This window comes from Python bivittatus, unplaced genomic scaffold (assembly GCF_059951505.1).
Source record: "Python bivittatus isolate LINGU-HERP-01145 unplaced genomic scaffold, Pbiv_v1 ctg000370_np1212, whole genome shotgun sequence".
Taxonomy (NCBI): domain Eukaryota; kingdom Metazoa; phylum Chordata; class Lepidosauria; order Squamata; family Pythonidae; genus Python; species Python bivittatus.
This window is the reverse complement of record NW_028277062.1, coordinates 1,996,321-2,023,463: the sequence shown is the minus strand read 5'-3', so window position 1 is coordinate 2,023,463 and position 27,143 is coordinate 1,996,321. Positions and strand designations below refer to the sequence as shown.

The 27,143-nt window shown below is 50.6% G+C and overlaps 2 protein-coding genes across 3 annotated transcripts; one reads left to right on the top strand and one right to left on the bottom strand.

Annotated features, from left to right (window-relative positions):
• Positions 1-1,120: 1,120 nt before the first annotated feature.
• On the bottom strand, positions 1,121-7,170 carry TRAPPC1 (trafficking protein particle complex subunit 1). Its single transcript, XM_007426689.4, has 5 exons — positions 7,037-7,170; positions 6,747-6,845; positions 4,279-4,349; positions 3,983-4,121; positions 1,121-3,264 (listed from the first exon to the last, which is right to left on the bottom strand). The coding sequence occupies exons 2-5, from the start codon at positions 6,843-6,845 to the stop codon at positions 3,136-3,138; spliced, it is 438 nt and encodes a 145-aa protein (XP_007426751.1). The 5' UTR covers positions 7,037-7,170; the 3' UTR covers positions 1,121-3,135.
• A 63-nt stretch (positions 7,171-7,233) lies between these two features.
• CNTROB (centrobin, centriole duplication and spindle assembly protein) lies at positions 7,234-26,637 on the top strand. Of its 2 annotated transcripts, none has more exons than XM_025165721.2 (20): positions 7,234-7,473; positions 8,171-8,690; positions 8,781-8,871; positions 9,638-9,719; positions 11,482-11,647; positions 14,380-14,496; positions 15,427-15,543; positions 15,708-15,806; positions 16,071-16,286; positions 18,639-18,785; positions 19,157-19,290; positions 20,961-21,086; positions 21,399-21,579; positions 21,983-22,340; positions 23,456-23,619; positions 24,313-24,406; positions 24,670-24,852; positions 24,951-25,086; positions 25,266-25,361; positions 25,471-26,637. In XM_025165721.2, the coding sequence occupies exons 2-20, from the start codon at positions 8,349-8,351 to the stop codon at positions 25,667-25,669; spliced, it is 3,048 nt and encodes a 1,015-aa protein (XP_025021489.1). In that variant the 5' UTR covers positions 7,234-7,473; positions 8,171-8,348; the 3' UTR covers positions 25,670-26,637. The 2 variants fall into 2 exon arrangements, with proteins under 2 accessions (XP_025021489.1, XP_007426749.1); XM_007426687.4 differs by having other exon boundaries at positions 25,266-25,344; positions 25,471-26,635.
• The last annotated feature ends 506 nt before the right edge of the window (positions 26,638-27,143 follow it).

Genomic DNA, 27,143 nt, shown 5'->3' with positions numbered 1-27,143 from the left:
CATTCTCCCATGTCTATCAGAGCAACTGGGCCCGTCACAAGCTGTTTGAAGCTGCAAGTGCAGATTCCGAATGGTTAAAACCTCTGGGGCCAACCGTTGGCAGAATTCACAGATGTTGCTGTCCACATTTGGGGCTTTGTAGGAATTAAAGCTGGAGAATTGTGAAAAACATAATGCTTCTCAGTGTGAGCAGAGCACCCAAGCTCTTGGCTGAATGCCAGCTGGCCCGTTTGCTGGGATCAGAGGGTGCGCGGTGGGAGGAAGAGAAAAAGTGGTGAGTAATGTGTAGCGAGGCTCTGATCCAAGAGGAACATTCTGGATTCCATTTGCTGGTAAGCATGAGAGGAGAAACCCAAAATCATCCTGATTTCCCATCACCTTTCAAAAGAACGGCTCCAAACCGTGAACAACTCTTGCATAATATCCTTTGCAGAGGGCTGTGTGTCAGAAATTTCTGCAAAAAAATAAAAAATTGGGGAATGGGAGATCAAAGGGCCCAGCTCACACAGAGCAAAGTGCAAGCACACCACTGAACAGGAAACTGAAAGCAGATTAAGCCTTAATTATGCACGACAGTAACTCAAACAGGCATTCACAGATGCCTTTTTTAACCTGCAGAGGCTCAACCACATGTATTCAAGTGACCAAAACATGCCAGAAAGCATAAAAGCAGAGGTGTTAGGAGTGTGAGATCTTGATCTCCACAAAGAGACCGTGTGGCTGAGTTAGAGGCCCATGGCCAAGATTTCAACACTTCATTCATGGGAGAGACCCACGTTCTCTGTGCAGGTCTCTTCCTCTCTGATGTGGGAATTAAATCATTGTGTTTCAGGAGCCACCCTGTGGCATTCCCCCACTGCCATCCTGCTGGCACCGCCCCACAAGAACTCGAGTCTCCGAAGGGTGCCGCCAGCTTGCTCTCTCTCAGATCGGTCAGGGGTATTGCCAAGGCAGATCCGTCAGCCCCTGAATCCGAGTCCAAGCGATTAGCCGCCTTTCCTCAAGGGAAAATGACCTGGCCGCCTCTCCAGACCAAGTGTAGAACTTTGAACGGATTGGGGGCCACCCACAAACACAGCGCCGTAGCTCTCCAACAGCACAGACCCGTTCATGACAAAAAGGAGGAGAGACAGTGTCTTCGTTTTTGATCAACTTGTATTCAAGATGCTGGAAATAAGCTTGGCTCTGAAACCCCAGAGCAAAAGATGCTTGGAATGAAAAGATATACACAAAGGAGTCACCTAGCCACATTTACCATTTTTCTCAGCAAAGCCGCAAGACAGCATCGAGCTTCTAGGCTGGAGGTAGAGCTGCTGAATGCTTTTATTTTCTTTGTTTCTGGACCTCAAGGAAGTAAAAAAGCAAAACAAAAGAAAACCCCTGGGCTATGTAAAAACTGGCAACCTACTTCTCAACATGCTTCAACACAGGTAGGTAGTCCTTGCTTAACCACCATTCATTCATTCAGCCACTGTCTGAAGTTACAACGGCACTGAACGAAAGGACTTATGACCAGTTCTCAAAGTTCCAGCCGCTCCAGTGCCCCCATGGTCACATGAATAAAATGTGGGCCCACCTGCATTTACGAACACCCCCTTACCCCCAGCTGACCTTCACTGTCATCTTCGCCTGCCTCCTCTCGTCGGGCTCACCATCCTGGCCACACGTGGGGGAGGTGCTATGAAAACATCCTGCAGGCCAGCAGGTGAGAGCTGCTGGCGTGTGCCACACAGTGCACCACTACCGGCCAGGTCTTTCTTTCGCGTACCGGCCAGGGCCTCCTTCCACAAAAGAAAGACCCAGACAGCCCGCGAAAGGAGGCCAGTGTGAAAGAAGGCCCCGGCTGTGCTGGCGTGTGAAAAGAGGCCCTGGCCGGCATGCAAAAGAAGGCTGGTGCAAAAGAAGGCCCTGGCTGGTAGTGGCTCACGGTGTGGTGGATAGGTGGGCGGCCAAAGGGGCAGAGATGGGGGAGAGATAGGTGGAGGGAGGAGTTGAAGTGGAAACAGTCCCTCACCTTCTTCCAAGAATGGCTTGGATCCGGGTGGGTCCTCGCCTAATGACTGCGCGGGATTCGCTCAACGACAGCAACTGGGATTGCTGGAACTGCCGTGACATTTTGCTTAATGACCGCTCTGCTTAGTGACAGAGTTGCCAGTCCCAATTGGGGTCATTAAGCGAGGATTACCTGTACATTTTCACAGCCTGTTTGCTAGAATCAGCAGGCAGAAATGTCACTTTCCCAGGTAGCACTTAGTGGGGCTGGGCTAAAGGGAGGCATCGGAGGGGCCTTATCCACTGCAGAAACAGTTCAAAGAATGTTCAGTTAGCCAGCCTTTAGGACTCACATGCTGTCTTAAGCAGTGTTTCTCAACCTCAGCAATTTTAAGATGTGTGGACTTCAACTCCCAGAATTTCCCCAGCCAGCATCTGGCTCTGGGAGTTGAAGTCCACACACCTTAAAGTTGCTGAGGTTGAGAAAACTAGTCTAGAGGACCAGAGCTGTAAGAGATCAAATCATTTTTAAACAGAAGGAATGGAACCACTGATGCTTAAATCATGAATATGAGAAAAACATTATCTCCCACCCCCCCTCTGCAAAAAAGCAAAAGAATCACTTTTCAGCCTTTGGTGTTTTCTTCTTCCCAGCAATGGAAGAACTGTATCATCAACTCCTCTTTTGGCGAGGTGCCTGGGAAAGAAAGGCATCTCTCTCTCAAAGTTCCAGCAGCCTCTGGTGTATGTCATGCCCAGGTTCAGCAAATACTACAATGTTTGTGGGGGACAGGAAGAGAGAGGAAGAGCTATAAACCAAAAAGAACAGTCCTGAACCAGCCAAGATGGTGCATAACAAGAGGAACATGGTCAGAACATCTTGAAGTAAATGAGATCCAATTAAAAAAAAAATCAGAAAAATATATTCCACTATAAACAGAGTGATACCCGGCTATGGGGCCACATCCAGATCCAAGGACCTGAAGAACAATCCTTCGGAAGGAAAACAGCCGCTGGAGACAATTCCTGTTGAAAGGCATACAAACTGGTCCAGATGCACAAGTATTAGGGGAAATAACGTGGCTTGCTACCTGCGGACCGCTCACGCTCACCGTAGTCCTTGGGTTTGTTAGAACAATAGAACTATCCAGCACGAGCCGAGAAGAAGGGCAGAGCACGGACAAAGCTGTCCAGCTTGTTGCGAAAGAGCTCACTCTGGATGGTCTCGTTTAAGTCGCAGAGAGGGTTTTTCACCACATACTCCACATAAATCTAAGGAGAGATGAGAAACAGGCCAGGCGGTTGGTACACAGGGGTTCCTTCTCCTCAAGCCCACTCAAACGGCCCTCAGAGAGATGAAAATGGAGCAGGATTACTACCTTCCAAACAAATGTCCCCAATTTGTCTTCTCCTCATGCAGGAAATTCAGTTTACAACCTTCCCAGCAGGAATGAAACAGAACCTTTATAATTCTGCTTATTAAGGCTACCCAGCCATTTTAAATGAGAGTAGAAAAATTCTTCCTAAACATCCCAATGCTTGACTTAAAGGAAAAGAGGCTTTTTCCAATTTTCTCAGCAGTCATATCTAAGGAAACACCCACCAACAATTTTCCATGGCAAAGTGAATCTCTTTTTATACCTTAAAGCTTTAAATAATTCAGCCATTACGCTTGCCTGCTGTTTACAACTGTGATTTTTGCTGAAAGCCCCTATGAGCTTAAGCACTAAGACTGGGAAGAAACTCTTATGCACGCTGTCACGGATAAGTGCCTATTACGGCCTGTCCCTCATAGAAGCAAGCTTTGTGCAACTCAGCATCTTCAGGTAGCGAATAGTCAAAGGCAGCATTGAATAATAGCATTGCTGCTCTGCTCTGCTCTGCATGCTGCCAGTGCACCTAGAATTGCCAACCACTGCCCCCTGCACATGACAAGATTATCACAGGACCGGGAGAAAGCACTGCGGGGGCACAACACACAAACCCTCACATGGCTGTAGATCTGGTGCAGGATGTCCTGGATGTTGCCCACTCCCAAGTCCGTGTTCATGACCACCTTGAGCCCGGTGGGCGTCTCGTAGTAGTGCAGCTTGTACTTGCTGGTCTGGAAGGAGAGGAAGCCATCCTTCCTGTGGCACTGAGATTAAGGCAAACAGGAGGGAAACACAGACTTCGCTGTCCCACCCGCCGTCAGCCTCGAGGGTGCGGCTTTGTGTGCCGTGAAGAAAGCCCCCATGGAGTCCATCCCCCAACCCACCAAGAGATTGCCCGATGGGGAAAGGATACATATCCAGAGGGCTCATTTTGCTAACAAAGGAGCGGATGGAGAAGAGCATTCCATACATCAGCTTGAACTCCTGGGACGGGGAGGGGGAGAGAGAATGAGCACAGAGGGAAGAGACGAGAGGCCCTGGCAAGGGCTTTCATGTTCACTTGTAATGCTTTAGCATCGCACTGCAGCAAGTCAGTGCAAGTTTATTCAAATTAGGACAATTCACCTGTTTCAGCTCCATCACACACAGAAAATTGCACCATTATGTTTCTCCAAGCTTTAAGGTTTCCATCCCCGCTTGACACGGGAGACAGACGAAAACAACTTAATGCTTCAGAGATGCACTCTGGGTCCAGCAGGGGTTGGTGCTCAGACATTCTTAGAAGAGACTCTCTACCAGTGTTAATCCTTCCCTAGCTGAACATGATACTGCAGCACCGTTTCATCTGATTCTCCTGATCAGGATACCATTGTGGGAAAAACCCACAACAATCAACAATATATATCAATCTTGCCTAGAGTGCAGGACCCAGAATCAAGCATTAAAATTACAGGATGGCAGATTCCAACCCGATGTTAGAAAAATCTTCCTCACAATGAGAGCAGTTCAAGGGTGAAACCAGTGATCCGGGGTGATAGGTTCCTCTTCACTGGATGTGTCAAGCAGGGGTTGGCCAGCCACCCGGAGAATGCTTTGATTTGGATTCCTGCACGGGGCAGGACCCTTTAAACACAAGATACAGAGCAGTAGCTAATGCAGCTCTTATACCTGCCTAAAAGTAAAAGTGCAAAGCTAAACCACTGCTTCTCTTGCCTTTAAGAGCCAGAAGGGGTAGCTCTGCACAGCAGCAGCTGCTGAAGCACATGGAAGCATCACATTCAATCGGCTTAACATTTTTAATCCATTAACAGCTAAGCCATGCTCACTTGGAACAAAACCAAATTTTTGAAATATTCGTGTTAGAGAGATTAGCAGAAATGAGGCTATCCAACTAGAAAGACATCTAAAACCCAGGTCAAACTGAAATAAAATATCTGTAAGTGTTGAAGCTTAAAGCAGCTTTGGGGATGTCACATCTTCAAGTACATTCTTCTCCAACCTGGTTCCTCCTAGATATACTGGAACTGTAACTCCCATCATCCCCAGTCAATGGCCATATTGGCTGAGGATTATGGTTGTTCAAATTCTCCTTGGTTTGGAATGCAGTTTTAATAGCACCCCACCCAGGTCAGACCAAGCAAACCCTGTTGGCATTTAGAAAACTACTAACTGGGTGTTCTGGAAGGCCGTTGTGGATTAATAGGTGCTAGTCCCCTTCCTGCAGTTGAGTTTATTTATTTCCATTACAGTGTTGATAGCCCACACAACTCAAAATACCCTAGGTGGGTTTATAACAAGTTAAAATTATAAACGAAACAACAGATTGAATCAAAATTATAGCAAAAACAGCAATTATACATCCAAAATAAAGAACTGATGCTCCCCCAAGATGGAGGCTACTAAAATACGGGAAGGATTGAAGGCCCAATGAAATAAAACTGTCTTTAAAGACAGTGATGGGCTTGGAGACTGAATCCTACAAAGTATGGTTAAAGGATCCACATGTGTTTGGCCTAAAGAAGAAAAGGCACATGAATGCAGTCTTCCTATCCTTGAAGGGCTGTCCCAGGGAAGAGGGGGTGGATTTATCCTTCAGAGGGCCCAGGGATAGGACAAGAACCAATGGGTGGAAGATTAACGGAGAGAAACTTGAAATAAGGAGGAATTTGCTGACCATGAGAGGTCTGAAGCAGCGGAACAGCCTCCCTCCTGGAGTCATGGGGCTCCATCACTGCAGGCTTCCAAGCAAAGGCTGGACAGCCCTTTGGCTGGGAGGGTCTGAGGATTCCTGTGCTCAGCAGCAGGTTGGACCAGATGACCCCCAAGGTGCCTTTCGGTGCCATGACCTTCTAAAAACCAGGAGGCAGGGAGCTTTACAGCCCCTGGGAGTAAAGGGTCCCAAAGTGTGGGGCCTCTCATCAGGCCCATGCCCCCCTCACTTAAGAGGGGGCTCTTAAGGGGCCTTCCTGAGATGCTCTCACCGGAGGGGCCGGTTCAATTCTGCCAAGGCAGTGCCCGCTGGACAGGGATTTACAAGTCTCTGCAGTATCAGCCACTCAAGAGTGTGTTATGATTGTGTATGTGTGTGGTTTTTTTTCCTGGATGGCAAATAGGAAGGTTTTAAGGTTATCTCTGACCGCTAGGCTTCTATTGTGATCTCCTGTTAGTTATTTTCTCTTCTGTAGCATTTGCATTTTATTCGGGGGAACCGTGATGAATAGACAAAACGGATCCAAGACCTAAAGTCACCTGCTGCAGCGAAACCAAGTCAGGAAATGGGACTCTGACGCAGACCAGACCCGCAACGGGGCCTGGCGGAGGCCTCTGAGCGCATGCAGAGGGCCTCCCCCTCCTCTCCCCCCCCCCGGGGCCGAGGCTCACCTCCTCTTTGGAAATGCCGGCCTGCTTTTTCCGGTTCCACTCGCTGTAGTGCAAGCAGGCGCCATTGCGGTCGAAGAGGTACAGGTTGTGCACCGTCATCTGGGAACGGAGAGAGGGAGCCGGAGCTCCGTTAAAAGCCAGACCGCAGGAGAGGCCGCGTCGCCCGTTTTCGCTGCAAACAGCCCCCAAGCCCCAGAGGGATGTACATACGGTAATAATAATGACCACGCCACCCACCGCCCCCTCCCGGTCAGGCTTCTCGGGGTCGGGAAGAACCCCCCCAGGCCTACCTCGGCCGCGACGCCTCACCGCCCGCCGCCGCGACTCCCGTCTCTATGACAACCCCGCCGGGCCAGACGTCTTTAACTTCCGGGATGGGGTGCGTACCTAGGCAGCGCCGTGACCCCTCCCGCTGATTGGCTGCTGTCTGGAGGCTCAGGCCGCCCCTCTTTCGAGCATGCGCTATGGTCGCCCTCTCTACTGCCCACACGGCGGGAGGACTTGCCCGAAAGGAAAATGGCGGTGTCGGCTTCACCCCGCTCCCGCCCTGAGGCCTTGCTGGGCGGTGCGCGGGGAAGAGGGAGCAAAGTGGGGGCCCCTGCGAGAACCGGCGCGGCGGCCTAGAGCCTGGCGGGGGAGCAAAGTGGGGCTGAAGGCGAGGACCCAAGGCGGGGGCGCTAAAATAACGGGGAGGAGGCGCCCGAACCCCAAGAAGGGGCTCCTGCAGGTGGGGAGGGAGCGCGGTTTACCTCAGGGGTGGGGGAGAGGCCTGCGGCAGGACCTCCTCCGCGTTGGCGCCCTCCAGATGTGCAGGACTCCAACTCTCATTGCCTCCCAGGCAGCGTGGCCGAGCTCGCCGAGGATGATGGGAGTTGGAGTCCAACATGGTGGGACAGCCAAGGGGGGTCAAAGGGTGCAGGGGGGAGGCTCTGAGGAGGGACGGAGTAAACAGGAAGGCTTCTTGGAGCCCAGAGCAGGGTTGGGGGAGGCAATCACACCAACTGCTCTGTTACTTGGTTCTTTTTCTCAGCTTTTAGCCTCCCGTCCTGGGATTTCCTAGTGGTCTCCCATCCTCTCCCCCCTGCACCCCAGCTGAGCTTTTCAAGGTTGGCTGGGTGATGCTGTGCCAGGCTGAGGAGGAACCTGAGAGTAAATGAAGAAGAGGAGCCCTCACCACGGGGGCAGTGGCTTAATTACCGCCCCCCCCCGGCTGGCCGATTCTGCCGGAGGCTTCAGGGCCCCCAAGCCGACGCGCCGGCCTGCGTTCCTGGGGCTGGGGATAAAAATCAGCTGCCGTGTCAGTCCTTGAGGTCCCCCTACAGATCTGATTAATCGCTTTAAAAACATCCAGGGGAAGGCAGGATCCGTCTGCCCACTTTCTTCCTTTGCGCTCTGAATTTCAAGCTCTCTTTTTCCTTTTCTAGGACCGGCTTGGGGAGCTAGCTGTGCCCCCTACTTTCCTGCTGGCTCCAGCCTCTCTTTGCCGCCCTGCCCAAACGTGCTGCCCGCAGGTGTTTGGTGATCTATTATGACAGAAGCTCTGGCCTTCTGAACACAGAATGCTTGCACTGGCCACTGCCCTTCCTTTAGAACCCTGGGACCATGGCCGAGAAGAGCATCGGCCGGGCTCTGAGCTCTTCCCTCCGGAGCGACGATCTCTTGAGCGACATGGAGCTGCTGCCAGCGTCAGACCCCCCCACCCCAGGGCAGCAGGTGCCCAGTTCTCAGTTGACTACCCCATATACCTCCAAAGTGACCACCCAGCTCTACGCCTCCCTTCACCAGAGCCGACAGGCTGAGGCCCAGGCCCGTTCTCGCCTGGAGAGTCAGCATGGCTCAGCCCTGGCCAGGAAAGCCATGGAGGCCGACGTCGATCTGGACACTCTAGCGGAGGAGCTGAGCCATCGGCTTTCGGCCAGCGTGGAGGCCAGCGCATTTAGGCAGGTAAGGCCTGCTCCTTAAGAAAATGACTCCTAGGAAGGCAACAGCCAGATTGCAGGAAGGCTCAATGCCAAGTCTCTTCCCCTCTTGTAGGGTGCCGTGACTGAGTCCCGCCATATTTCGGAGATGGAGAATGTGCGGTGCCACCTACAGAGTATGCTGCGGGGATCCAGAGATGTGCATGGTGAGAGCAGGAAAGGGAGATGGCTTGGCTTGGCTGCAATGGGAAATTAAGAAACAAATAATAAAAACCCTTTCTTGTTCCATTTCTATGGCTGCCTGACAACAGGTATTTTCTAAGAGAGGTATACTTCACAAAACAGGGTTTCTCAATGTAATGCTCTTCCCATGAATTGGACTGTGATACCCTTCATCCCCCAGCCAGGGTGATGGGGCTGTAGCCCAACATATTAGAAGGCACCAGGCCAGGGGAGGCTGAAATGCATTAACAAAAGTACAGCACTCAATCATTAAAAGCTGAATACAGTAAACACCCCATCAAATCCAAAGCTTTTCTTCTATAAGGGACAAAATGATTAGGGAAACCCAATTTCAAATGCCTCGGCATGTGTAATAATCTTTAACCAACTGTCTCACATACAGCTTGCAGTCTGTTGAGTGAACTGAATTCTCAACGGTTAGGAATGCATTTCCTTTAGCTCTTAATTTGCTTTATGGGATCCAAGGGCCACTAACTCTAGGGTTCTGTTCCCTTGCGATGGTAAAAAAAAAAAAAACCTGGGAGAACCTCATGCTTCACCCCCAGAGGGACTTTCCTAAGTGAAGTTCTGTTTGATGCTAAAATTGGGAGGGGAGGACAGTACTCAGTTGCAATAGGATCCCTTAAGTCTTTGATCTTGCACTCCTCTCCTGCTCTGGTGAGAGTTGTAGGGGAAGTATACCTGAAAGCCGTGCCTGCTTTCAGCTGCTCCTTTTCCTGTCTTTTGCAGGAGGTCCCGCTGTCACACTGGAGACCTTGGAGCGGAAAGATGATGACTCCTTTGAGAGTGACAGCACGGCTGCTCTGCTCAAGTAAGATGATCTCAGTGGAGTAGGTGGTCTCTTAGTGTAGAGAATAAGGAAGATAACCTGGGTGGAAATAAGCAGGAGCCATTACCTAAAAGGGGCTGAAACATTTTTTAAGCCCAGAGCATCATGATAACAATTGGAAACAACTCAGATATTTCCCTGATTCACGATGGTGAGGAGGAGGAAGAGGAGGTCCAGCACAAATACTTGCAAGATGCTGTTACAGGTAGCCCTCTCTTAACAACCGCAATTGGGACTGGTAACTCTGTCGCTAAGTGATGTGGTCATTAAGTGAAACATCACATGATTGCACCCAACTTACGTCAGTTCTGCTGTGGCTGTTAAGCAAATAACCCACGGTCGTTAAGTGTGACATCACATGACCGCAACTTGCATCTTGCTGCTGGCTTCCCCATTAACTTTGCTTGTTGGAAGCTGGCTGCGAAGGCAGCAAATGGTGATCACGTGACTGTGGGACGCTGTGACCATTGTTAAGTTTGGACCTGTTGTAAACCTACTTTTTCAATGCTGTTGTAAGTTCAAATGGTTGCTAAACAAGGCAGTCGTTAACCCTGTTACTACCTGTATTGCAGCCAATCTCAGTAAAAGTAGTTTTGGCCTTCCTGTGGAGTTAATTTCCTGGTCTGGTCTACCTAGTGGGGCTGATCCTTAGCGGAGAAAGAATTTGGCATTTTCTGGGCCTAAAAAGCAACCGAAGATTTGAAAATCTTTCTCTCTGGTTCCCTTTGACACAGCAAGTGACCTGAGTTTGCTCACAGTGACTAATGAATAAGAAAGACCCGCCCCGCCCCGCCCCGCCCCTCTGGCAGAACGGTTGGCACATTCAAAAGCTGCAGCTGAATTTGTACCAAAGGCCCGGGCTTGGTTCCCATGGCATGTTAAGTCATGAGTGGTTTAGGAAGCCTTATGGCAGTGTTGTCCAAACTTGGCCACTTTAAGATGCGTGGACTTCAACTCCCAGAATTCCCCAGCCAGCAGGGCTGGCTGGGGAATTCTGGGAGTTGAAGTCCACGCATCTTAAAGTGGCCAAGTTTGGACAACACTGCCTTGTGGTTTAACCTAGCACACTGTAAGCAAGGCAAAGATGGCAGCTTTGGGAGATTGCATCTGTGCAGTTTTATGGAAGCAGCTTGCCCTTCCTTTTCTGAGGGGTATTTTTTGGTTTCCCACTGACCCTGATTAGCTTCTGAGGTGGGGGTCAAAAAGTCAAGATGGCCTCACAACTGTGGGATCAGAGCTCCCCAATGCACGTATAAAGGGGCAGGGCTTCGATCCCACGGTTGTGGCGCCATCTTGACTTTTTTGGACCCCCTCCCTGCCCACACCCATTTGGAGATCAGCCTCAGCTAAGTCTTGCCACCTGGTGTGGCTTTACACAGGATGCTTAACGTCAGTCGTGGATCCCAAACCACACTGGTTGGGTTCGTTTTTCAGCCACATCCGAACCAGCCACATTTTGGCTTAGTACTATGTGTGAGTCTAGCCCCAGCAGAGGAACTGTATCACCGGGCAGCCTCTGCCAGATGTGTAATTGCCGGGCTGGCAGTTGTATTTGGTGAGCAGACGCGAAGGCATCTGAGGATGGCAACCCTCATGGTGGCTGGGAGGGGTTTCATCCAGGCCAAGAATTCAGGGTTGGTATTCAAGATCAAGATGCTGGAAGCTTGGAAGGTCCATCTTTATCCTGTGCTTCCCAGCCACCATCATCATTCCTTGCTAAGACGCTTCTCTTGGGTTTGTTTAGCGCTCGTCCTCTGCACGAAGTCTCTCCTCCGGGATCTCTGACGGGCTTTGAGGAGCTGTTCCCCCGCTACACCAGCCTACACCTGGGTCACTTCCATGAGCAGCTCTCCCACCTGGATCCCCACTTGCTAAAAGACACTTTGGAGAAAGAGCAGGCCCGGCGGAGAGTGAGTTGGGCGAGGGGACTGCTGGAGGGTTGCAAAGGATGGTGGGTAAGCAAGGGCATGAGGTGGCGAGGCCACGATCCCCAGAGTCAGATGCTGTCCTCGCTGGCCTTGAGAATGACTAGAGTGGCTTGGGGCACCTTGTTTGCCCTAAACACAACCCCCTGAGGTCTTTTTTAGGTGAGAGGTTCTGCTCACCCAGCAGCCTCTCCTCTCCCACATCTCCCCAGAGCCCTTCCTAAATGCTACAAGAATTGCTTTGCATTGCCAGCCAAAGCTTTCTTGAAGGATGGACCGGGACGGCTTAGGGGAGGTCATGTGATTTTGACATTACGCAAAGCTCCTTGACTCAGCTGGTAGAGTGGCCTCGAATGACCTTCTGGTCACTGGCTCCCCCCCTTCCACTTGCAGTAGGGGAAGAATTTCTTCTCCTTCTGTGGAAAATGAGGAAAGTAGTCTAGCCAAATTGAGCAAACTGCCTGGGAGCAACGCTTAATCCTTTCTTGCTCCCCGCAGCTCCAATGTTGAGCATGCCAGAAAAAGAGAAGATGTTGCAGACAGTGCCTTAACCACCATGAGAAAATAGCCAGGAATTAGGGAGCCCCCAAAGAGTTGTTGGGGGAATACAAACTTTTTCGAAAGAATCGAAAAAGCTTGACTTCCCCAGGGGGAAAATAATATTCTGACACCCGCCTGCTTAGTTCTTTTCCTTCCTCTTAATATTGCACACGCAAAACCAAGATTAGTCATTTGCTTAGAAATGAAGAATTTGAGGTCTTATGTGGAAATTGGCATTAAAATGTGACCACTTGTAATAACAGCCCGTAATGCTGCAGAGAGACATTTGTAAACATAACAGCAGTGATTTCAGGCTACCCAGTCCCTGAGCAGAACCCCCAAAGATCTATAAGGCGGTTTATCTCCTTTCTGTGTCCTCATCCCAAAGGTGAGCTTCATAATGGAAGTTGCAAAACCTGGCTGTTTCTCTCATGAGATGTGTGTGTGTGTATGTTGTTGCACAAAACGCGCACTGTTCTGCACAAGAACACCACCTTTGATTCATCGTAATGGAGGAGCCGTATTAGTTTAGGGTAGCCAAAATCACCTTATGCCTTTTCATAACATTGATTAGTCTAAAAAGGTGCCACCAGACTCCTGATTTTTAACCTTTGATTCAGGAATAGGTAACCTGGAAAATATTTGCCCCAGCTTGGTTAGTGTGGGGTGGGGTTTTTGCTCATTTCACAAGACTGCACTAGTGTAGAAAAAATTACCTTCTTACTGCTCTTTAAGCGGTGGGTGGGCTGACTTTTTGAAGACCCACTGATTTCTTTTATGCTGATAAGCTCAAGAGTGCTTACTTGAGTGCCCTCAGAGAGTCAAGATGCTCCTTATTGCATGCAAATGCTTTGTTGCATCAGACCACAGCCTTCTGGTCCAACGTGCTCATTTTTATTTATTTGCAATTCATATCCCAGCACATTCCCGTAAAACGACCCCAGTTATGCTTATAGGCGTCTTAGCTCAGCTTGCATTCAGTCTCTCGACTTTTGTTCTCAGACCTACAGAATCTCAGTTTCCTTGTTGCACATTCTTCCCCCTGTAGGTCCCGTTACTTTTCAAAGTGTAGGTAATACGAGGCTGGGGATAGGCAGAGCAGGATTCCAGGAGGTGGCACCAGCATTCTACAGCCACTGCCCACGTGGCACTGAACTGGCCCTAACCTTGTGCAGCTTTAAGCTGCTTGCTGGGGTAGGTGGAGAGCCAGCCAGCCAGCCCCTCCCTGGGCTCCATTTAGCCCTGTAAGCCTATTAGAATCCAGCTTGCCTTCTCTGGTGCTGTTAGGGGCCCTGAAGGAAGCTGCAGGCTCTCGCTGCCAGTCTTCCAGAAGTGTTTTGGCTGATGGTACCAAAAGTGCTCAAGGAGGATCAGGAGGGTTACATTTCCCCCAGCCCCAGTCTCTCTAAAGTTTCCACGCTGAAACCCAGTTGATGAGCGACAATAGTTTTGTGTATTGTCAGAGGCTTTCATAGCCGGAATACGATGGCTGATGTGGGTCTTCCGGGCTGTGGGGCCGTGTTCCTAACGTTTCGCCAGCATCTGTGACTGGCATCTTCAGAGGACAGGAGCACAGACAGGAGCAGTTCAGAGGACAGGGGCACAGAGAGAACTGCTCCTGTCTGTGCTCCTGCTCTCTGAAGACGCCGGTCACAGATGCTGGTGAAATGTTAGGAACCAAAACTTCCAGAACACGGCCACACAGCCCGGAAGACCCACATCAGCCGACAGTAGTTTTGTTCTAGCACCTTCAAGAAAAATACTTCCAGGGAGCCATGGGTATATTAAAAGCAATTGAACCCCCCCCCCCCCAGCCACACAACCACAAAGACATTGGTGGCACCAGCAGCTGTGAGTGAGTTGTTCATGTGAACCTGGCAAGAAAAATCTCACTTTGGCCTCATTTGCCTAATGATGTCGCCATGCCCCTGAACATGCATGTGGCTTTCCTGGACCCCCATACTCAGAAACAGAAGCCTTGAAAATCTACAGAGCTCTTTTTTTTAAAAAAAACCATGTTTCTATCCCTGATAGTTGCAGGGTGACTTGAGCAGAGCGTCAGAGGTGGTGTTTGAAGCCACGTGCCACGGCCACTCCTAGCGGAATTCCTTCCTGCCTCCCTCGGCTCTTTCCATCCTGCTGCATGTCTGACCATCTCCCTCTCCTGTCCTTCTCAGCATTGCGAGCGGCACATCCAGACCCTCCAGAGCCGCATCCTGGAGTTGCAGCAGCAGCTGGCGGTGGTCGTCTCGGCCGACAAGAAGAAAGACAGCATGATACAGCAGCTGGATAAGGTGAGTCCTCAGCTGGGGCAAGGGGGAGGCAAGTTGAGAAAAAGACCTGCATGAGAGCCACGGGGAGCCTGGCCTGAATTTCCCCATGACGTTTTGCTGAGCGGATTGTGGTCTGTGGTTCGGCTTAGCCAAGGGTTCTTCAGCAAACCTTGGCTTAACGTTGGGCGGCTAAGGGAGCAATTTCATAGAGCCTTTCCTTTCCTTGAATCTCTCACTTGCCTGCCTAGGCCTGGATTCACACATGATGCTACGGCTGAGTTTATTCATGGATGAGTGAATAAGCCAGTGTTTCTCAACCTTGACGACTTTAAGATGGGTGGACTTCAACCTCCAGAATTCCCCAGCCAGCTTGGCTGGCTAGGGAATTCTGGGAGTTGAAGTCCACCCATCTTAAAGTTGCCAAGTTTGAAAAACACTGCCTTGGTCTGTGGTGTGAGTCCTGCCTCTGAAAACTGGGCCGTTTCCAGTAACGTTGCCCCATTATCCCTGGGCTGTTCCCAAAACCAGGCTCCCTTTAGCCTCTCTGTCTTTCCAGCAGCACCTCCTCTGCTTCAGCAGGAGCTAGGCTGTCTGCTCACTCCCAGCCCCTGCCTTACTTTCGATCTCAGGTCCTCCCGGTGTTCGGGAAGTCCCTGAACGGCTGATTGCTTGCGTGCCTTTAGCAAGCTAGCTTACACCATCGCTGGTTATCAGTGCCAGAACGTTATCTTTCAGACCCAGGAACCCCTTCTAGTTCAGGAACCTTCAGAATGTCTTCCTCAGCTTTGGATTATATCTCCCATCTGCCCCAGATGGGCTGTGCTATCTGGGGATGATGAGAGGCACAGTCTCTCTTCCCTGGAAGAAAGCCTGGTGTCAGGCTTTCCCAGGAGGTGAGAAAAATGGCCAGTGGTTTGTTTTTAACTGGATCTCCCTTTCTTCCCTCTTCAGACTCTGGCCAAAGTGGTGGAAGGCTGGAACCAGCACGAGGCCGAGCGGACGGCGGCTCTGCGCAGACTGCAGACCGAGAAGGAGGCTGCCGAGCAGGCGCTGGGGAGGCAAAAAGAGGTGGGTCTTTGGCAGAGCTGGACGGTCATGCCTCCCATCAGCCCCTGCTCTTGAGCATGGGGGACCACCGATCCTCCCCTCTGTTCTTCATAGCTGCCCTGGAGGTCGTTCAGCGCCAGCTGGGCCTCTCCTCCTCTAGCAATGCATGTTGTCTTCTTCTTTAGAAAGTGGCAGAGATGGAAGGACGCCTCCAGCAAGCCTTGTCTGCCCTCAACCGAGAACAGCAGGTGGCCAGCCAGTGCTGCAAGGAGAAGGAGGTCTTGGTAAGAGCTGCCTCCCGGGGGGGACGGTGGGGGCTTATTTTGAGGGTGGCCTGCTTTGGCTCGCATTAAAGGTTTAGCCTGAGGGGTGGAGACAACCGTGGCAATTGGTAAACCAGTGGCCTAGGCATGTCCTGTGAACCCAGCCAGTGATGGTTTATTCAGTAAACCCTGGTTAAGCCTAAACTCTGAGAGCCAGGAATAAGCCTTTCATCCTCCAAGGCAGGGCACCAGCTGCCCAAAGCTGAGTCTCGTTCTGCCCACCAGGAGGAGGAGAAGGCCTGTCTGTTGCGTAGCTTAGACGCAGAGCGTGTCCGTGTGCAGAGCCTGGAAGCTGAGTGGGATCTGGAACGGCGCCAGCAGGACACCCTGCGTGCGACGCTGGAGGAGCAGCAAAGGAGTTGGGCCCAGCGGGAGAGGCAGCTGGAACAGCAGCACCAGGCTGTGCAGGAGGAGAGCCGCGTACATCTCGATAAGGAGAAGGTGAGGGCGCGGGTCTCTTCTCGGTCTGCCTTGTCTGGGTGTTGCTGCCTTCAAAGTCGGAATTTGCTTTGGTTCATAAGGACTCAGCCCACGCTGCTTGTCGCTTGCTTGGCCTCCTTGCTCCTTTTCTCTTGCTTCTAGGTGGGTGCAGTACGGAGTTAACCCCCTCTTAGGTCAACTCCCAAGTAGGCTCACTGACCTCTGGGTCTTTTGGTAAAGCGAAAGTCAGTATCCTAAAGCTAAGGGGTTAGGGAGCAAGCCCACAGACCACAGAATCAGCTTCTTTTCTTGCATTCTTTCAATATCACCTTGCGAACACGGCAGCTTTTTCACTCACCTTCTTTCTTCTGCTGCTGTCTCGGTGCTCTTGAGTTTCTTCCAGAACAGACTCCCTAATTCCTGCTCCTGTTCTCAGCCATCCTCTTGCCTCCCTTTATCACTGCAGCTGGGGAAAGCGGCTCCCAGGAGGAGCAGGGGCCACGCCCACCCATTTGAAAGGGTGATGGCCTTTCCTGCCCAGGCTGCCATGGCCCCACCCTGAACACATGAACTCCTGGGCTGCCGCAGGAAAGGCCTGCTTTGCAATGGAGCTCCAGGCCTGGGAGGAGTTGCAGCTGATGGGGGCTCTCTGTGTGGGCGGAAAACAGCCACCTTCCCAAAGAGTGAGTGGTGGGGTGGCCGGATCTCATCTTGTCCTTTTAAATTGCTTTAGCTTATAAATTGAAGGTGAAGAGACTGGTTAGTCAAACCACTGCAAGTCTGGATTATTAGAGCCATTTCTTGGGTCCTGTGGCTGCCTTTCATATTTTAAGGGTCCTTGTCTCAGCTCTCCTTGGAAAGTTTCTAGTCCTCAGGGATTCAGAGAACTGTTAGAATTTTCTGTTCAAGGGGGAGTTTTGAATGGAAGAGCTTGCCTGTTTGTGATTTACAGCTCCTCCTCAGCGCAGCTTCAAATGGCTTCCTGGGAGTTTTTAAGAAGTTGCTTAAAGAGAACAGCACTCTTCATTGGCTGAGCTGGGTTGTGGGATCTGCACAGAATGTGAAAATATAATGCCAGGTTGTGGGTGTGGGTGTGGATTGGTGTTTGGTACTTCTAGGTGAGCTATTACTGTCACCCTCAACTATCCTGGGTAGGGGCTGGCTGGGGATACTGGGAGCTGTAGCCCAGCGCTTCTGAAAGGGGGAATGTTTGCATAAGGTCTGTTTTCTCCTTGAGTGCAGGAGGCCAGTTAGATTGGCGTACCGATGGATCTGCCTTTGAGGTTGGGGAGGCGATCCACAACGTGCTTCTGCAGGCCTGACCTATAGCCTCTGATCCTGCGACCTATAGCCTGTCGCCCTTGTGACTGGGGTCGTTCAGGCCTTGGCAGCCTTACCTCCAGTCTTCAAGCCTGAAACGGAGCAGGGCAGGAAAAAGGAAGGAGAGGGTTTTGTTTTATTGGAAGTGACTCCCCCCAGCCCCCACCCCCAGCGTGGCAAGGCAAGGCAACTTCTCCTCTCGCTTAGATCAAAGTCAGGGAACTCCTGAATATCTGAAGTAATCCCACTTGTGGTTTTCAGGGATGCTTGTAGTACAGGAGAGCCAGTTTTGGTGTAGAGGTGAAAGCACCAGGCTAGAAACTGGGAGACCGTGAGTTCGAGTCCTGCCTTAGGCACAAAGCCAGCTGGGAGACCTTGGGCCAGTCCCTCCCTCTCAGCCCTGGAAGAAGGAAAGGGCAATGGCAAACTCATCTGAAAATTTGCCCGGAAAACTGCAAAGGCACAAAGATAAGTTATAGTACAGACCAAAGAATATAGACAGAGTTAGGTCAGCCACCTCCTTTCCTAACCCAACATGTTCCTGTGCCTTTAATGTGTCCCTGAATGTAAGATTCAATAGGTATAGCAATGAGGGAAAATCTGCTCCTGTTAAGTGTGCTGTTGCAGCTGTTGGATGGCTTTTATACATTTAAAATCTGAGTAAAAAAGGCAGCATTGGCCTCATGTTGAATTCTGTCATTGGGTGGGACTCAGACAGCTTTGGCATTAAATGTTGCTGAAATTATGTGCTCTTGAAATTCAGGCTGTTACACCTTCTCTCAGGATGCAATTCCAGTGGCATTTAGTGCCCTATTGATAAACCCACAAGCCACTGTTACCTCGTTCTCCAAGATGTGTGGAAATCAATATTTTCTCAAATTATGCTTTTTAGGCTTAGTAATGAGCTTCATCGTGGGTTGCCCCTCAGGGTCACACTAACTCTGGGCCACAGAAAACTCACTTTTCTTTTTCAAGACAGACATAAATAGGTGCAGGAAGAGCCCCCCAGCAGCCTCCCCATCTTGTCCTCTGCTTCTTTCCGTCCTTGTCTAGATGGTGGCCCAGCGGGAAGCTCAGAAGGCAGCGGATGCTCAACGGGTCTTGGCCACGGTGCAGTCAGAGATGCAGGGACTCCAGGGAGAGCTGGAGACTGTGCGCCGAGAGAGAGACACCCTGAAGGTGGAAATGAGTTTGGTGAAGGTAATTGGGTGGAATCTACCATGCACGGATGCTGGTTTGGGACTGAGAAGGGGAGGAATAAATCAGCCTCGGGTGTTTCCCTCCAATTCCTGCTACGTTGTAGGGGAGAAGGCATTTTTACTGAGGGAAAGACACCTTGACCTCAGCACCCCATTTTGCTGCAGCCACTGAGGGACCAACATCCGATCTTGGATGGAACTCATTGCCCTCCTTGCCCTGGGGCTCAGACCTCCTTAATTCACGGGCTCTTGGTTTCACTTGGAAACCAGCAAGATTGGCCTTTGTGGACGCCTTGAGGAGCGGGAGCAGGTCGGATCCTGGGAATGGAAGATAAATGTAGTTCTTCCCTGCCTGTCCCCGTCTCTTTGTAGGCACGTTTTGAGGCCCAGAAGGTCAAGCTGGAGTCGGAGCTGAAGGTGGCGTTGGAACAGCGGGTGACGGAGCGCCTGGCGGAGGTTCATGAGGACGGTTTACGCCAAATGAGTGCCATGCGAGAACAACACAGGTGGAAAGACTTTGCCCATCGCACTCTTTGCCCTAGGGGCCATGGCCTCCCAACACGCGTGATGTTTCTTTGCTCTGCTCCTTCGGTTGGCCTGGTGTTTCATATCCTTTTGAAACTGAGATGGCCATGGTCTCCCTGGAAAGGTCCCCCCGCCCCAAATCTTGCTCTTATTTTCACTAGGGCCTTCTCGTGCATTTCTCCCCTTGCAGCGTTAAGAGGCGTGCTTATTTCTTTTTCAAAACTCCAGGCTCTCAGGGCCAAGGTGGTCCCATCTGTGAATTGGTTAGGTGGTGTACCCAAAGTCGCTCTTTCCTGCCTTTCTGCCTGCAGTTCTCCCCTGCGCACCCTTTGTTATAAAACTTAAATTTGGCGTGCTCTTCATCAGAATTGGAAGAGGCGGCTGCAGGCATGACTAGAAAACTTTGCAGTGTTTTTTGCTGTTAGTTGGGTAGAGTGGCTGCAAGTTGTGGTTCAGCAGCAAAGAAAGCCACAAGCCCCCCTCCCCTCTTTAGATACAGGGTAGTAGAAACGTGTTGAGTATAACGGTGGATGATGCCAGGCTCTAAGGCAGCCTTTCTCAACCTTTTCACCCCGGAGGAACCCTTGAAATAGTTTTCAGGTCTCGGGGAACCCCTGCGTAAAAATGGCCAAGAAATGACTTCACAATACAATTCACTTCTAACCTACACAATCCACTTCTTGTGACATTTACAACAGCAGCAAAGCAGCAGGTTGGCAACTTAGTCGTGGTATGTAAGAATTCCACGATGAGCACTAGCATTGTGCAGTGTGCAGAATTCAAAAAGCAGTGCTTATTTTTTTCAGTCACGACTTCTCGTGGAAGTCCAGTTGAGAATTTTGCTCTAAAGAGAAGGCTTTTTCCCAGGTTCAGATGTTTGGCTAGCCTCTCACTCTGATTGGCTTCAGATCAAAACCCCTTTTTATTTCCCAAGACAGGACCTGAGGTGCCTCGTGCTCCTTCATCAAAGCAAATGGATGATTTATTGTTTTCCCCCTATCCTCTTACCACTCAGATGTTCCTAAGTCTGCAACTGAGCTGTTCCTTATCCAACAGCTCAAGGAGAAAATCTACACATGGTTGCTCAAAACATCTGAATTCAGAATGACGCTATGATGCTGTTTTCCTGCATGTATTCCTTCCGCCCCTTTGCTGCTGTTAATTTGGGGTTCATCTAAAGGCTTTAGAGAAGAGTGGAGGGGGGTTCAAAGCTTTATTTCAAGTATTTATCCCCTGCCCTATCCCCTTTCTACCCAGAAAGGTTTTGAGAGATGCATAAACATCAGTAAAAACAAGGAGTCCATGCTCTGTTGTTTACAGTTTAAGAAGATACAACGCAGCTGGGGGGGAAAAAAACCTCATTTGGGAAATTAACAAGGAACCCTTGCTATGAGCTCCTTTATCTTTTAGGCCTGGATGATGAAACGTAGATAATACTAGTGTGCAATCAAAGGTCGCTTGCTAGGCAAAATCTAAAATCTTGTTTTGAGTAAGGAAAAACAACCCTTATTTCCAGAGAAAAAAAATTCCGATTCTTTTAGATGGAAGATAGATTCTCTCACGGCTCATTCGTGGCTACTTTCTGGGATCTGCAAGAGACATTTGCTTTGTGGAAAATCCGCCCCCCCTCCTTTTTCCCCCCCCTTTGCAGGAAGCAGCTGTTGGAACTAAGCAGCCACCACGAGAAAGAGCAGGGCAAACAGCTTGCTCAGTTCAGATCTGACCTGGCGGAGAGGGAGGAGCGACAGAAGCGCCTCGTTCAGGACTACGAGCATAGGTACCCTTCCCAGTGGGGTGCAAAAGCTCTTTACTGAATATGGAGGGATGGACGCATGGGAAAGGAGCTTCTCAAGAGTCTGAGGCCAAAAATGCCTGTTCTTTAAAAACACGAAGGATGAGCGCGCAATTTTGGGGGTAGTTTTACAAGGCTTGGCCACTGTCCTGTATGGTTTTATGCTGGTTCCTGAAGGGATCTGTCTGGATCAAACCTGCTTTGTTTGGGGTATGCGAAAGCACGGCTGCCGCCGATTGTCTTGCTGATTTTGACCAGCTGATTCCCCCCCCCCCCCCGCCCTTTCTCACCTTTCAGGGCTTCCAAGCAGCAGGAGGAATTGCGGGAGCTGAAGGCCAAGTATCGGCGGCTTGAGGCCCAGCGAGCAGAGATGGTTAGCCAGTTCCAGGCCATGATGCAGGCACACTGGAACGAGGCTCTGCGCCTCTTTGCTGCCAGCAGTGCTTCCCTACAGCCTTCTCCCAAAGCCCAGCAGCAGGTGAGGCCCGGCATCCTCGTACCAGCCTGAAGGATGGCTGTTCTCTTGCACAGCCTTAAGTTCCCCAATCCTCTAACTCTAGCAAGGGGTGCAAGTGAGTTGGGGAAGCTGAGCTGGGAAATGGGGCATTTCTGGCTTGAGTTTTCCCTGCACCTTGAGTTCATGGAGAGAGGCCTTCCTGTTCAGCTTTGCCCTCCCTTTCTAACCACACTGGGGAGGTCATAATTCTGGCCTGCTTTGAGGGGTTATTGTAGGAAGGGCTGCAGCAAGATATTGTAAAATGGAAGTTTTTTCTTGCCTTCCAGCAGGCAGGAATGTGTCCTATTTAGAACGCATTCAGTAGTGCTCGGCTGTTTCTTCCTGAGCTGGCGTTTTCTTTCTCCCTTTTTCCTTGCTCTTCTAGGAGGCTGCCTCTGAGCCAGAACCCACCTCCAAGCCGGAGTTTCTGCAGCCTTGCGATCCGCTGAAGAAGACCCAGAAGATGGAGTCTCTCGGCAGCAATCAGGGTGCTGGCGATTGCAAGGAGGTGGCGTGGGCCAAGGCAGTGCCTCTTCAGCCCGTCGTCCAGCAGAGCAAACTGCAGGGGGCTCCCGAAGGCTCTGAAAAGTCTGTGCAGGATCCTTCCCGGCATTTTCTTCCCCTGATGCCTGACGTGGGCCGTCTCTCCTCCGAATTCAGCCACATTCTCAATTCCAGCCTCCTCAGCCAGCAGGGCTTCCAGCAGCTGGACCCTCAGGTGGACACCACTGTTGCTGGATCAGGTGTGCAAGTGTGCCTGGAGTCCTTCCTCGCAACGGCTGAAAATGCTTTGGCAGAAGCAGCTGGGGCAGTAGTGGCCGGTCACATGTTGTCCCTTCGACTTGCCCAACCTGGTGGCAGCCAGCCTGTTTTTCACCTGCCTAAAGGGCAGCCCTTTTATTCTTTCCAATCCAAGCAAAGGTTGCAGAGAGGTTACAGGCGGGGCTCAGGACTCAGTCTACACGTCAGCAGGATAATGCCCTGACACCTGAGCTGATTGGGACCAAATCTGGGGTGAAGCTGGCAAGGGAAAGAGTTTGAAAATGGACTGGATCTGGCTGGAGGCTGCAGTGAGAAAAATCGGGGGGGATTTTTTTCCTGGGAATTTCCCCCCAGTGCACTTCTATAGCAGAGGAAGATGGGTGTCCACTTGGAATGTCCCCAGCTGCTCCACTGTGAGCCCCCCTCCTCTCTCCTGGTCACATGATCTAGAAGGGTGCCTGTACTGCTCTCCCCATGCACGCATGCAGACCAACCACCGACCCACACAGGAAGGGAGAAAAAATACTGATGCAAACCTGTTACCTTGCTGCACAGAAGAAAATACAGGTGCCTCTTATGGCTGCTGCTGGTGGAAGGCTGGGAAATTCTGCGGGGTTTTCCTACTTGGTTGAAACGCTGTGAGGGTGGGGTTGGTCTGTCACGGCATCGGCTTGCCTTGCCCCGTAAGCCTGCAGTAGCTGAGGGCAGCTTTGACAACCGAGCGAGCTTTCTCCCCTCTCTTAAAATAATTACTTTAAAAGTGATTTTGTGATTTAATCGTGATTTAATCAGGGGGTATTTATATTTTTATTGTTTTTATTGTCTTGGTTTTTAATTGTTAGCCACCCAGAGCCACCCTCTGGGGGAGATGGGCAACATATAAAATTAATAATAAACAAAAATAAATAAAAAGTATTGTGATCTCCATAGGAGCTCCTTGTAATGCTGTACGGCATGTATAAATTTTATCTCGGGTGTGGCACGGCGAATGTACAGATGGACGAACGTAGCAGAAATTGAGCCTGTAGCTGAATGGAGATTGAAACCTGGGCCTGTCCTTTCTTCTTCTTTCCTCCTTCCCCTTCTCCGTTTTCAGGTTTGATTTTCCACCCAGAAAACCTTGCAGAACACCCCTTCGCAGATGAGAGAGAGGACTCCAGCCCTGAGCTGGCAGGAAACGAAAGCGAGGTCACTCAGCCCAGCACTGCGGAGAGTGGCGCTCAAGGGCTACTGCCTGACTTAAATTACTACATGCGCCTGGTAAGGGTCCTTTTCCTAGCCCGAGGGAAGGGAAGCGTGTGTGTGGGAGGGCGCAGATGGCCAGCTGGCTGGAAGGGTAGCAGAAGTCTAGAACTGAGATGCGTGGACTTCAACTCCCAGAATTCCCTAGTCAAGAACAAGCTACAGTGAATCAGAGTGACGCCACGGACATCACCACATCAGTGCAGACATGATGCAATTATGTACTTACATAATTACGGCGTCTGTGCCATGAGGTCATGGTACGTGGGATGTCATGCTCTCCTGTGAACACCCAACATCTTCAGGCCTGGGAACCCGTGGGGCTTTGCTAGGTCATGACAAGCTGTGCCCAATTGCCAGGTGTCTTTAGTAAAACATGGCTTTGGAATCCAGATATTTAACACAAAGAGCTTAATACATCGGTTACAGTTTAGCGTTAAGGTACCCCATGTTTATTGCGTACAGGTTGGCTTTAAAGTGGCTAAACCATATCATAGAGCAAGTTCTAAAAGACAAAAATAGGCTGTCTTTTCTCCCTAGAAACTCCAACTTTTATCCACCCTAAATGTGGGATTGCTTATTACTTTTCTTTACAGCGTTGGCTTTTTTTTCCCCCCTTGGTTCTGATAATTGACCTTGAGTGGGGCGGGGCGGGGGAAGCCAGGGCATGCAAACTTAACTCTTATCCAACTGCGACCCCCGCCCTGCCAGCTTCTGGACCGTTCCACAGTTGAGAGCAGTGCTCCACAGCAGGAGGGGTGTTCCATGGAGAGCCCGCCACATACCACAGATCGGACACAGATGGGTAAGCACTGGCCCAGCCTCCTTCCCTTCCCCAAGACAGGAGCTCTCTGGTTGTCTTCTAGCAGCTCCTGATCATCCCCCAACCTTTGCTGTGTGTGCGGGCAGGTGCCAATGGATCAGAATTCTTGGCCTGGTAAGAACCGTGTGGATTTGGGTAATGGCCAGCCTGAAGAGGGACATTTGGTCTGGTGGCTGCACCAAATTCTTGATGACATTTAGGTCTGTTGTCCCTCCCACCTGAAGATTCCTTGACTGTCTTCTCAGGTAATTCGCAGTCTTACCACGAACAGTCCACAGCCCTCTGGGATCCGGCACAGCCGTCTTTCAACACAATTCGCATCCAGCCGCCCAGCAGCGCTGCTGTCCACAAAACCAAAGTCCCTCTGCCCAAAGCCGGACCGGTGTGTTTAAGCCTGGAACCAGTTAGCCCCTCCAAACAGAGTATTGGTGCGTGCTCCTTCTGGGAAGAGCGGTGAAGGTCTCTAGTGTGTGCCCAGGTGGCGAAGGTTGGAGCCTTAGGCTGACTTTTCTCTTTTCCTCCCCAGCCCATGAGGAAGGGATCCTGTCTCCAAAGCACGTGGCTGCAGTCTCGCGCCTTCTGAAACAGTACCAGGCCAAAGGGAGGCCCGTGCCCTCGATTGAAGAGCTCTACAAATACTTACACAGTTTGGGCCAGAACGGGTAAGGTGGAAGGAGAGGATCTCTGCTCAGGCCGAAGGTGTTCTGGGTGAGGCCCTTGTCCCCCTGGGCTCTGTGGGGCGGAGGAAGGAGACGGCTCCAGCTTTTAGAGGGGGGTAGAGCCCAGAGGGGCTGGGATTTGCTCTGATGGCTCCTCCTGCATTTTGGGATTCCATATCCAGTCCGGAAACAAAAGGCAATGGGAGTCTGCCAGCACGCCGGAACCTTGATCCCAAATTGACCGAATCGATGAGGAAAGAGGTACGTTTCCCCTTCAGGTGAGGCCAGTCAAACTTGCAAGAGAAGAGCTAATTCCTCTTTTTCTGGGTTGGGAAAACAGCAAAGGGCCCTAACCCCAAGCAAGGCCCTCTCTCATTCCTTCCTCAGGGCCCTCCCAGCCGGCGGACAGGGGCCTTGGGACTTGGGCGCGAGAAGTCCCACGCCGCTGGGAAGGCTGGGAAGAAGCTGTCCGGTTCATTGGCCTCCAACCCTCGGAGCAGCAGAGGAGGAAGTGTGTGGAGATAACGGTCTCTTCAACCCAGTTTGCTGTTCGTCTGCAGCTCTCCGCTGGATAGATGTGGTTTGAGGAGAACGCCTTTCATCACCAGCTTTGTTATCGACTGCGGCTAGGAATCTAAAACACTGCCTGAGATAAGGCCTAGAACAGTCGTGCAGAAGTTGGTTTTATTTTAACGCTCCGCTTCACTCTCACAGAGTCAGAAATGGGAGTGACAGCAAAGGCGTCCGCTTTTGACAATTCTTCACAACAGGAGATGCTGCCAGACCCTTGTAGGACCCACTTCTCGGGATCTCTGCATCCCATCCCTTTGCATTTCCCTGCTTCCTTCCTGCGGTCTGTCTCTCCGTCCGTTTGCTGAACAAATCCTGGGAAAGAAGGCTGCTTCCCATAGAGCCTAGATTCAAGCGTTCCCAAGGGAGATGCTCTCTCGTGTGAAGTCCTGGGACCCGTCTCCTGCTCTCCTACAGCCACCTGTGCTTCTTTCCCTGATGTTTCTCTGCATCCTGACGTCGTTTGGAGTGCTTTCTTCTGGATGCACAGTTTTAGAGGCACCTGGCTTTGCTGTATAGGTTCTCTCTTTTTTGCACAGTTAATTATTTTTGTAAAAAGTTTATTTTCTAAATAAATGGAATTGTGAGTTATTTTTAAGCAAAGGGTTCACCCTCCCGCTTGTCATTGGCATTACTGTTATTTTTTGCAACATGTACGCTTCCAAGCGTTCCCCTCCAAAATACCTTTTGAGAAACTGGTCTGTCAAAATCGGGGGCCTTAGGGAAAATAATTAAGTTCCTCTCTTATTGGCACAGTCTGGCTGAGGTTTAAATCCTTAGATGCGGGATTCAGATCTCTTGGACATGTAAAGTTAAAGGCCCCGTTGTTTTTCAGAGGTCGTACATGACATCTGGTTACTTCCTTTCTCCCTCCCCTGCGCCTTGCAAGCATTTGCAAGATGCACACACTGTCTTCTTGCTGCTCCAGCAACTTGCCTGCATGCCTTTGTATATTTTTGTATACCAACTGGGTGTACGCTGCCCTCAAATAGCTCCCTTTGCATGACACCACGTTTGAGCAAATATGCCCGAGATGTCTTTGAATAAATACACATTTTCATTTGACAAGCACACGTTAAATGATGGTAGACTTTATTGCCATTAACCATGTACAGTTTTCCTTGTCTGTTTCCTGCACTTCCTTCTGTGCTACATTAACCTCCAAGAAGGTTAAGAAGAACAGAATCTCGGAGGCTGGAATAGAAACAGTTTTTCCCTTTTGTCATCCTCACTGTTCGGTGTGGGAAGCTTGGGTTTAGATGATGAGATTCCCATGCTTTCGCATCTGCAGATGTTTCGGGGGCAAATGTCACTTACCTACACTATCGCACCTTCCTATTTTCAGTGCATTTCGTAGCTCAACTTCTTTCCAACCAAGTTCTGCCAAAGATGCTGCTCAGAGCCGTCACTCCCCAGTACAAAGGTAATAGAGGAAGCTGTTCAACCACAGATGGATTTCTTCCAAAAATAGTCTTCTGCAGAAGTATTAA

Excerpts from the sequence above, each read along its gene's own strand:
- CNTROB (XM_025165721.2), top strand. The coding sequence starts at position 8,349 with ATGGCCGAGAAGAGCATCGGCCGGGCTCTGAGCTCTTCCCTCCGGAGC. Across the intron at positions 8,691-8,780 it reads AGGCCAGCGCATTTAGGCAG|GGTGCCGTGACTGAGTCCCG; the intron begins GTAAGGCCTGCT and ends CCCCTCTTGTAG. Across the intron at positions 15,807-16,070 it reads GCAAGGAGAAGGAGGTCTTG|GAGGAGGAGAAGGCCTGTCT; the intron begins GTAAGAGCTGCC and ends TCTGCCCACCAG.
- TRAPPC1 (XM_007426689.4), bottom strand. The coding sequence starts at position 6,845 with ATGACGGTGCACAACCTGTACCTCTTCGACCGCAATGGCGCCTGCTTG. Across the intron at positions 4,350-6,746 it reads CCGGCATTTCCAAAGAGGAG|GAGTTCAAGCTGATGTATGG; the intron begins GTGAGCCTCGGC and ends TCCCCGTCCCAG. Across the intron at positions 3,265-3,982 it reads TGCACCAGATCTACAGCCAT|ATTTATGTGGAGTATGTGGT; the intron begins GTGAGGGTTTGT and ends ATCTCTCCTTAG.